The following is an 11,329-nucleotide window of genomic DNA, read 5'->3' on the forward strand; positions in this document are numbered from 1 at the left end:
CTGCAAACAGCTACATAGTCCTATGGAGGCACACTGGATTTGCATTCAGAAAATCCAGGTTTAAATCCCAGCTCTCCTACTTCCTACCTGTGTGACACAAGTTAGTCACCTGTCTGGCTTTCAGTTGTAAGATGAGAGGGTTGGACTGGGCAACCTGGAGGGTCTCTTCTAGCCCATGAGCCCATGAAACCTATAAATAGAGACTTTCTCAAAGTACCTGCTCACCTATTCAAGTGCCTAAGCTCAAGGTCCTGGACTTTATTGGTATAAAATACCCTCTTTGAACTTAAAGGACAGAGACAATGGAATAGCTGGAGAGGACAGAGACATCCCATTCCCAAGCAATTTGGGGGGATGGGTGGGAAGGTGAAGCTAGGATAGTCCATCCTCTCTCTTTTTCCTATCCTCTTAATTAGGATCATAACTCCAGATGCTGCCCTGCCCTCCTCTTCCCACCTTTTATTCTGTGCCTCATCTGCCCAGACAACCACAGGCTGTCCTAGTGCACAAAGCTGCCATCAGGAGAGCGCCTGGCAGTCAGAACAATGCATGGCAGGCGCCCACTGCGGGGCATTCTGAGCCCAGATCCATCTACCCCCCCATGAAACCCTGTTCCCTGAAAAGCAGAGGCTAGGAGAAGGCTCTTTCCCATTCTTTCCTGTCCTGCTCCAGCTGTTCCTCAGCCACCCTTGGTGAAACCCAACCTCCCTAGAGGTGCGACTGAAGAATGACAGAGAGGTTTTGTTTTTTCTATTTTCAGTTCAATAGTGCAGGGGGTGTTTTTTTCTGGCCTGGTGCCTGGCATTGTTTTTTCTGCCAGCCCCAATCCCACATGGTATCTGTTGAATCACAGCCATAGAACCAACTCGGGCAGCCCCCGACCAGACCATAGGATCATTCATCTAGGGGATGTCAGAAGCCATGTAGTCCAACTTTCTCACTCCACAGATGAGGAAACTGAGACCCAGCTGGGAAAAGAACACCTCCCTGCTCTTACTAATTGCATACATTGACCACATCTGCCATTCCAGAGCAGACCCAGACTAGAGTTGGGACCCCAGGACCAAACTGAGTCTTCAGAGGGAAAGACAAAAGGAGAAAAAAATTGTTCACCCTTAATCTCACTTCTGTGGGAAGTTGAAAGTCTTCTCCCTCTGCTTCTCTGATTTCTCTATTCCCTCTCAGAGTCTGAGCACATGGATCAGGAAGGTCACATGAAAGGTAGAAAGGTAACTGGAGGGCCAGCCACAATCTGATACCTTCTCAGTATCTGGGTTGGCAGGATAGTCTGTAATCTCTTTTCTGACTTTCAAGAACCTGACATGAAAAAAGATTTGCTCTCCCTTTCCCCTTCCCCACCCCTAATCCACCACCTCAAATGCTTTTGACTTAGGGTAACAGAATCAGGGTTAGGAATTGCCCTATTCTCCACTCAATTCTAAACAATATTCCATTCAGGAAGGAGATGTACAGGGGAAAAATTCATAGTCGGAGAGGGAAAGAATCAGAAACAGTTTTAGGGAGAGGAAAGTTCTCCCCTCCCCCACAAATTGTAATGTTGCTCTGTTAGCCAGTTTCCCTAATATCATGCTAATTTGCTTTGCCAAATCCTTCATATTCATGAACTTAGTTAATATTAATAGTTTCACAGTTACTCGTCTAAGTGGAACACACTTGCTACTAACTTTGCATTGTCTACAGATGCCTCTATCTCTACTCACCAACCAGAGCTCTGTAAAGATAGCTATGTGATGCTCCAAGGAAAAAGATGAGGAAGAATTTTTTTCAGGCCTTGGGCTCCTGCTTCTTTTTGTAGCTGGATTCTTTCTTGTCTTACCCTTTCTGAAAAAACAGTGGTTCTTATTTGAAAGGGGGTGCCATGGGTTCGCAACTGTAATTGCTTGACATCGACCCCTCCCAAACATAGAGTGGGTATTCAGCTGGAGACAGATCCTCTATGTACTTAGTTATTTGCATGTTGTCTACCCCATTAATTAAAATATAAGATCCTTCATGGCTCTCTTCAACAGTGAGATGATTGATTCTAGTTCCAATGATCATTCTAATTCCAATGATTTTGTGATGAAGAGAGCCATTTATACCCAGAGAGAGGACTGTGGGGACTGAGTGTGGTTCACAACATAGCATTCTCACTCTTTTGTTGTTGTTTGCTTGCATTTATTTTCTTTCTCATTTTTTACTTTTTGATCTGGTTTTTCTTGTGCAGCAAGATAATTGTATAAATATATGCCTATATTGAATTTAACATATATTTCTACCATGTTTAACATATATTGGATTACTTGCCATATAGGAAGGAGGGATTGAATACAAGATTTTGCAAGGGTTAATGTTGAAAATTATATATACATATGTTTTGAAAATAAAAAACTTTAATTAAAAAAAAAAGATAAAATTTTGTTCCTTGAGGGAAGAAACGTTTTTGCTCTTTTTTCTGTCCCCTTTCCCATACCTGGCACAAAGTAAGCAGTTAATGAAATGGACTCTTGTAAGGAATTCTCATCTTGGACTGCCCCTCTAATAATGTCTCCTTCTTGTCCCTTCCCTCTCTGCCTGCCCTTTTCCAACCCCTACCAGTGACGAGGACAACAAGCCCCTGCAAGGAAGCCAGACATCCTTGGATGGTACCATCAAACAGCAAGAGAGCGATGACAGCCTGGTGGACTATGGCGAGGGGGGAGAAGGACAGTTTAATGAAGATGGCTCTTTTATTGGCCAATACACAGTCAAAAAGGACAAGGAAGAGACAGAAGGGAATGAAAGCTCAGAGGCCACATCGCCCGTCAATGCCATCTACTCCCTGGCATAGGGGACCCATACAGACACACAGCCACTCTAGTCAATGGGGGGAGGGGAGGCGGGAAGGAAAAAACCCACTGCAGACTGACTACTAAACCACCACCACCTAAAGGGAACGAGGGCGGGCATAGCAATCAGAGACGCCAGTGTCAGGAGATCGGCTGAGCCTCGTGGACCTGTGACAGCCCAGCCAACAGCAAAGCCTCCCCCCTTCCTCTCCCCTCCCTCCCTCCCACTCCACCCCCGGGTGCCAACAGGGTGACCACAGAGCTGGAGACCAGACCTGAGCTGAGCCAGAAGGGAACAGGCTCCTGAGGCTCAGTCACATAACGGTGAGCTTCCAGGACCGGACCACCCCTGTCCCCTCCACCTCACCCTCAACATGCACATAAGTTATTTGGCAACATTTCACTCTTTAGTTTCCTTCTAAGAAGTTATGGCCTCTCTCCCCTTCACACCCTGCACCTCTCCACTTTCACCTTTGTTCTCTTAAAAAAAGAAAAAGTTTCCACTTTTGTTTTTCTTTTGGAGATAAATCCCAGGAAGAGAATGGAGGGACAGCCCCTCCCCAGAGAGCAGCAAGAGACTGGCAAAAGGATCAATCAGCAATAGGACAGAGAATCTCTAGTATTCAGACACTTCTGGGCCCCATTATTTCCAAAGGATGCCTTTCCTACCACGTGTGCGCCATTCCCTCGCCCTTCCTTTTCTGCCTTTGTTCACACTGACCTGGGTCTGCCTTCTTTCTGCAAAGCAAACAGTATTTTTGACAGAGAGAGGATGAACAGGGTCTCATTCCTCTTTCTGGCTCATGTTGGGAGCTGGGCACTTCCTTATAATGTGGGGATATAACTCCCCACCTTCCTCAAAATACATGGAGTTATCTTTATCCTGATCAAGAGGTCTTGGACTGCAGGAACAAGAAGGTGGTGCTGAATGAAAGGTCTCTAACTCCTGCAACCAGCTCTTTCTAGACCGATGTAAATCCTAAATCTGGGTACCTAAGGAAGGTAGAAGTGTTTGGATCTAGAGAAGAAGTAAAGAAGGAAGCAGCTTCTGGATTTTGACTGCCCTCCTCTCCCCCCAGTAAAGCTCCAAATCTGACTGGATTAGAAGAAGAGCATCCAAGCTATATAAATCCATTCCTGACATGGGAAATAGATGAGAAGAGTCCAGCATGGCCATCCTGAGGGAGACTGGCCTTTGTCCCAGGCAGAACATCTCTAAGTTTTGCCAGTTTGAGAAGGCTGTCCCTTATTTGCTCTCCAGTGTACTGGATAGCATCTCCAGCTCCCCACTCAGGAGGCTATCAAGACTCATACTTGACTCGTCATGTGGACGGTGGTTACTGGTGGACTCAGCCACAAGACTGTCCACTCCCCCCAGACCAAACTGGTGTTATCCTTCTGTTGGGTATTTACATATCAGAAGAACCTAAGGTAACAATACTAACAGCACTCTACCACCTCCGCCCAGATAGGAATCCCTCTCATTGCAAAGTTCCTCCTATGCCTTACCCAGCTCCCAGCTATCCTCGGAGTTCTGGGACTCAGTCCCTCGCTGCAAGCCCCAATGCCTCTGAGGCATCTGACTCATGGAGAATCCGGCCACCTATGCAATGCTTCACAGCAGCAGCAGAAACGACCACTTAGCCCCGTCCCCGGACCTACGGTGAGTGGAGCCGTTTTCCCGCCAGCAGCACCGGGTCACAGTGCTGTCCTCCTGGTTCCCTCCTAGCGCATTTTTTTTTAAAAAACCAAAGTTACCTAGCCTGTGTGCAAGAGATGGCAAGTGTGAGCACAGTCCTGTTCCATAGTTGTAGCCTGTCTCCAGAGGATTTTGCTATTTCACCCTTCATGGATCAAGTACCATACTGAAGCTTCAATCAGCCGTCAGTTGGTGAAAGAGCCTTGATGGTGACAGGGCTAAGCCCTCCAGAACCATCATTTCTCAGTGACATTTGCCACATCTCCAAACCCCAAAGGTATTACAGCAAAGCTGCTTTGTGTGATGTGAAAATCATTCAGAGGAAGCTGAAACTGCCCTGTGCCACAGGGCAGGTATGGAAACATGCCAGAAAGCTAGGCTGGGTGCGCTAGTCAAACTTGAGAGTGATCATATGCCCCATGGACTGGACTGGTACTGCACCAGACCTATTTCCAAAGGAAGAAGCTCTCCAGTGTTGAAATGGGGCAGGCTAAAAGGCTGGGGGAAGCAAATTCAGGGCCTCCTTTGCTCCCACATAGAGGCAATAGGCCATTCTATTGGAGGCATGGGGGACCCTGAAGAGAAGGATTTCTTCCTCCATGAGACTATTTATGAACCTTTACAGCAAGGACCTTGAGGGAGGGAAAGACCAAAGCTCCTTTTGGTCCCCTGTTTTAGTGTTCCAACAACCATAATTTTCCCAACTGCTGAGGCAATAAAGGTGCTGTCCTACTCAAAATCATTTGTGAGAGACATGTTCAAGGTTGGGGATTCAGCCTAGCCTGCTGCTGGGGAAGCAAGTGTTCTCTCTGTACCCAGCTGACTGACCCATGCTCCTTGTGCTTCATCAAATCTATAAAGCACATGGGCTCACCAGGGGCAGCACAGGTCACCTGCAGGGTGGGCAGCTGCCTCTGGGAAGCGGAGCATCAGAGATCACCAGGTCAGGTACAATCCCAAGCTGGCATCAGCCCCAGGTCAGCAGGCAAATAGTATTGGCCAGCATTCACTGCTGGGCTGGGTCTCTCAAGCAGCCACCAGAACCCGTTACTACAGCAGGTGCCAGGAGTTTAGAAGAAAAGAAAACATTAAAAAAACAAACAAAAAATATAACCCAGGTGCTTCAGCCAGCCAATCTGGTTGGGATTGGAGGTGGGGTGGGGGTGAGAATACAGGCCATCTCTGCGGGGCTTTAGCAGTATCAACATCAGGTTCACTGTTGGGGAGGAAAGCCAAATTCAGTTGCCCAGAATGTCTTATTCCCTCCCCTCCTAAATTGTCTGTGCTGCAGTCCCATCAGAAGGCTCTTTTCCCTCACCTTTACACCACAAGAGCTGTGACTTCCTCCGTCTTTGAACAAAGTGGATATTTAATTGTTGACCACAGTCCATCTTGTGAAAGCTTAATAGCTCTTTGGCTCCAAGCCCCGAGGAAAAGCCAGAGAGGACAAGCTGAACTCCATGTTACAGCAAGCTTGAAGGTGACCAGAAGAGTGGCTGCAGGGGAACTCCTGGATTCCCTTCCTAGGGGAAAGCCTTGTCACCTTGGTCAAGTTGATGGAGTTGCTTATACCTCATCCCTCTGCCCAAGAGATTTCAGAGGTAATGCATGGATGCTGTTGTGGCAGGAGGTACTGATCTGCTCCTTCTCTGTGTCTCCTAGCCTTACTATGAAAGGCTTTGAGGCTTTTTGGTTAGAATACATGTGAGAGAGGAAGAAGGGAGAGGAATCTGCCTTCCTGTGTCTTGTGTTTTAATTGAGGTCAAGCTGAAAAGAAAAACGGTCTTCAACTCATTTCAGGCCTTTGCTGGTCCCAACTAAGTATTCAATCTCTTGAGAAGAGCCCCTTATATTCTGGCTGAGAGGAGCATCTATCATGCAGTCAACATGGAGAGAGTAGGAGCCAGAAGATGCATCCACACTGTAGGAATTGACCATCATGGATCAGAATCCTTTGCCAATACCCAGGTCTTTGGGGGACGAGGGATGCATCTTTGCCCTAGAATATTGAATTGGCATCCAGGTTTCCTTGGGCTCCAGACCCAGCCAACACATTAGCCAATACTGCTGCGTTTTAAAGTCTCTTTTCTTCCAAAAACACAGATACAAATAAAGCCTAATAAAAGTCAGTTCATAAGATTTAGCACTTAGAAGGGAAATTGGAGATCATCTAATCTGATAGCCTCATTTTACAGATGAGCAGTCTGAGACCCAGAGAAATGACTTGCCTAAATTCTCCTAGTGTCTAATTCCATCACTCCTATGTGTCTAATCCAGGATTTGAGTGACCCTGTTATTCCGACTCCAATTTCAGAGCTTTTTTCCATCAGATTGGGACACAAGCTTTTTAAAAACACCTATTTTGGGTGCAGAGCACTCTGTGAGGTGTAGACGGTAACAGAGTTTGCACAAGATGTACATAGGTAGCCCAGTTTGGGGGAAATGTGCCTTTGAGAGAAGCAGGAGGTCATAGCAAGACTTTATAGGAAAGGATACATAAGTGACATGTGGGATGAAGGACTCCAAGAACTTGAAATGTCGGGAGGAGGGATGTATAGCATTCAACTCCAGGCTGGCTCTGGGGCAACTTTCACCTTGTTCAAACCAAGCATTCAGAAGGGTCATTTTGTACCCAGACTTTGCAGTGACCCTCATATAAACCATCTAGTGAAGGACCCATGGACTATGTTTTCTCCTGTTTAAGAGCAGTGTTTCCGAGATAGGTTCAGGCAGTGGAGAGGTCCCAGGTGCCCCAGCCATGCCCTAGGACCTGTGCCCTGCTTACATCACATCAGTATTATGTGGATATTCTAGCAAAGATGGACAAGATTGTCAGCTTCACTTGATTTAAAGAAGCTCTTTATTCAAGTTGAACTCGATGGCCAGTTATTTCCTACTTAAATGGACTTTCCCCTCCTGGGGATGGATTGCAGATACGAGTCTTCTGGTTATAGGAATTTGATTTTATTCTCTCATGACTCATGGCTAGCCCAGCCTTGCATTTGAGAAGTCTCCCAGGACAACAGAAGAGAATGAATAAGTCTGATGGCTTAAAGAGGAAAAGATGGTCATTTAGCTATGGAGGGCACACCATGGACTGATTCATCCACCCCGTTGGTTTTCAGTGTGCCTCCTATCAGGATGGAATCTTTTGTTCTGTTACATATCCGGCCCTCGTTATACATTACACTTCAAGGACAGGACTCCAGTCATTCTGGGCTTGTGCCACAGGGAACGTAGGGGCAGTGGGATGCTCTGCATTGGGCCACTCCAGCCAATCAGCACAAGACAGAAAGACTTCAGTTAAGCAATAAACACAAAAATCTGGGAAAAGAAGTTCAGAGTTTTGTATACTGTCAACCCTTTTTTTCCCACAAACACAGACACACGCAAAAATGGATGAACCCATCCCAACATCTTTTTCTGCTCCCAGAAAAAGATTTCCTCAGTCAGTGTTGTCCTTCTGCCCAGCTACCCAGCTCTTTGCCAACTTCTCCATGAGCTCCTCTTGTTTGGATTACCAGTTACCTATCACAGGGCCTGTTATATTCTGTACTGGTCCCTGCAACCCTCATTGCTCACTTCTGCCCAGTGTCCCTCTCCCTCCTCTTTCTCCCTCCTACTCCCTCATTGAAGCGTATTGGGCTTCTTTTTCTCCCCACCCTTTGCACCACAAATTCTCATTGGTTCTTTGCAGGGGGAGAAGTTTTCCCCATTATTTTCCTTCAGTCTCTCACTCTCCCATCTGTCTGGTCTTTTTTTCATTCATTAAATATTTAACCTTCCATGGCAGACTTCATTTTAACACCTCTCACATACACATCCCCTCCTTTTTTCTGAATTATTTTGCATTAACCAAATTTGTCAGCAGTAGATGAGTATCAGAGGCTGTCACAAGTGACCTACAGCAGGGAATATTTCTGGGCCATGGAGAACCGTTTAATTCATGGACTTATAAACTGACTGCATGAGCAATGAAAAGGCCAAATTATTCAGATTTTTTTGGGAATCACTGTAAAAAAAAAAACCACACACACAAAAAACAAAAAACAACAACAAAAAAAAACACAAACCAACCCAACTGATTTTTTTTGTATAGAGAACACTAAACGCATAATAAAAATTGTTCAAAACCAATTCCCTACATTAAGTTTGTCTTCTTTTCCCCCTTTAAACTAATGAAGGGATTAGATATGATCAATGGAGATGTTCCATATGTTTGGTGCCGAATAAGGCACCCTTGTTTGCAAACTTTCAGTATTCAGACTTCAGGTGACTTTTGAATCCATATTAGAGCTGGAAGAGATTGACTTAATCCAACCTGCTTATGTGACAGATTAAAACTAAATCCTAAAGAAGTCACCAGTTAGACACAGGAGCTTCCAGGATATACTACCAGGTTTTCTTAAGTCTCATTTCAGAGGCCAAGTGGGATGGTGAACACCAGAGTTTCCTGCTATCAGGGAGGCTGAGCAGTGGATTCCTTGAGCTTCGGAGTTCTGAGATGCAGTTTTTATATTTAAAACCAATCAGATATAAGGCACCAAGCCCTGCACCAATATGGCGAGCTTGTGTGGGGAAGCAGGCTGGATAAGGTGGTTCCGGTCAAAAATGGAACTGGTCAAAGCTGCTGTGTCAATCAGTAATGAGATCTGGCCAGGAGAGATAGATCCAACAGTGCAAAAAAAAAGAAAAAAGGCTCAGTTCAGTATTCTTTCCCTTGTAGTAAGCTAAAAGGAGGGTCAGACTAATCTAATTTTTCATTTGCATAAGCCGCACCCTTGAGGTGATATGCATATGTGTTTGCAAAGGAAAGAAATCTGGACATGAGTTAATGAAGTCTTATCCCATGAGTCTGTGTGTGTATGAATGTGAACACAATCAAGTGAACACTAGACTGGGGTGGGAGGAAGGGGGGGCTGTATCAAGCTCAGTAGATTGGACAATTGCAAAAATCATCCATTCTGGGCTAAACCTTCCTTCTTCTCTTCCGTTCCCCATCATTCCTTGATGGCAAGGATTACCGATAGCAAGCATCTACCACAGGAAGAGTCTTCTCCCCCAAGACAGAGGGCCACCACCACATAAGAAAAGGGAGAGAAAGTCAGGGCAGAGACAAACCTGTTTCTTTTAGGACCATTTTCTGGCTTTATTAACACTGCTGCCTATCTCTTTGGATCTAGTATATATTAATTGTCAAGGTTAGAGTCCCCTCTGTGGCAGGAATCTCAATGCTGAGAGACATATTGACATTACATAGCAATAGGGCTCTCTTGTTCTGAAAATGTGGAAAGACTACAGTATTAAGAGTTAGTCCTGAAACTCTGCTGTGGGATCTTAGGGATGTTCTCTCTGGGCCTCTGCTCATGACCTGTCAAAGGACAACTGATCTTTAAAATCCCTTCCCGTTCAAAAAGATTACTAGACTTAGATTTAAAAAAAGAGAAAAAAATTAACCTGCAATTTAGGAGGTAGAGGAAGAAGGAATTAAAACATCCCTTGGTGAAAAAATAATTTAAAAAAAAAAAAAAAAAAAAAACATTCCTTGGTTCTGTCAGGCAACCTATATGGCATATGGGTCAATCTGAGTTAATCTCCTCTGAACCCATTGGTCTTCCATTAAAAATAGGAATCAGAACTGAATGCAATATTCCAAACTTAATCTAAGCAGGATAGGACAAGAGAGCCCTCACCTCCCTAACTCTGGACAGGATGCCTTCCTGAAAATGCAGTCTCTAAAAATATCGATTTTTTTACCTGCCATCGATTGATAATTGAGTTTTCCTCCACCCAAAGTCTCCAGATCTTTTTCAAATAAAATGTTTTCTACTCATGCCTCCCCAATCTCAATAGGCAAAATTGATTTTTGAACTCAAGTGCAAGACTTGACATTAAAAATCTTATTAAATTGTTATCATTATATTAAATCAAATTGTTGTACCACTTATATTAAATTTCATCTTACTGGATTTGGCTCAATGTTCTAACTTGTCAGGATCTTATCAGATCCTGATTTTTGTCACCTAAAGTATGAGCCATCATTCCTACCTTTAGGTCATCTTCAAATTCAAGATGCATGCTTGCTCTGCTTTTATCTAATCAAGTTTCCCCATGTGTAGAATAAGGAGATTTGAGTGAATAATCTTTAAGGTCCTTTCCAAGCCTGACATTCTAAGATAGGAGAGAAAAGCCATATTATATTCTCTGGAACATTCTTCCCTTTCCTCCCCTGTGATGTAAACTGATAGAAAAGGATTTACTCTGTTTCTGGGAACAGCCTGAAACTACATTTCTATTTACCTAGGGGTAATTGGAAACACTGGACAAACTAAGATTACAAAACAGCAGATTCCCTTTAATGAGATACACTCTTCCCCCTCCCAAAAAAAGAATATGTCTAAGTGTGGTATGTGTGTAAATATATCTTATAATACACATGTATGTGTATATTTTCATATGTGTATGTATATATATATATATCCATACCCAGACTATTATACCTATATATGTACATGCATGCTTATATAAATATACATACTTATATATGGGTATATACATATACACACACTATGTGATCCTTCTATCTGGGTTTAATCACTCTCCAAAAGTCTTTTGCACAGAATAAATTCTTGAGAGTTAATACCAGTAGAAAGGACAATGGAGTCCCCAGTTTGGAGTTCTTTCTCATACTGACTTTACACCTCCAATTCCTAGCTTCCCCAATAATAATATGGGAAAAGTCATCCCAAATCCCTTTGTTCCAACTTCATGGAGTGATCTCTATAATAAAATAGGTTAGGGA

The 11,329-nt window shown here is 44.2% G+C and overlaps 1 protein-coding gene across 12 annotated transcripts in view; it reads left to right on the plus strand.

Annotated features, from left to right (window-relative positions):
* The window catches only part of NFASC (neurofascin), a 237,865-nt gene extending 229,201 nt beyond the window's left edge, over positions 1-8,664 (plus strand). For all 12 annotated transcript variants that reach the window (XM_074308935.1, XM_074308924.1, XM_074308925.1 and 9 more), the window contains one exon: positions 2,599-8,664. In XM_074308935.1, coding sequence (XP_074165036.1) covers positions 2,599-2,830 — 232 coding nt within the window. In that variant the 3' untranslated portion in view covers positions 2,831-8,664. The remainder of the gene's footprint in view (positions 1-2,598) is intronic.
* The last annotated feature ends 2,665 nt before the right edge of the window (positions 8,665-11,329 follow it).

This window comes from Sminthopsis crassicaudata, chromosome 4 (genome assembly GCF_048593235.1).
Source record: "Sminthopsis crassicaudata isolate SCR6 chromosome 4, ASM4859323v1, whole genome shotgun sequence".
Lineage (NCBI taxonomy): Eukaryota > Metazoa > Chordata > Mammalia > Dasyuromorphia > Dasyuridae > Sminthopsis > Sminthopsis crassicaudata.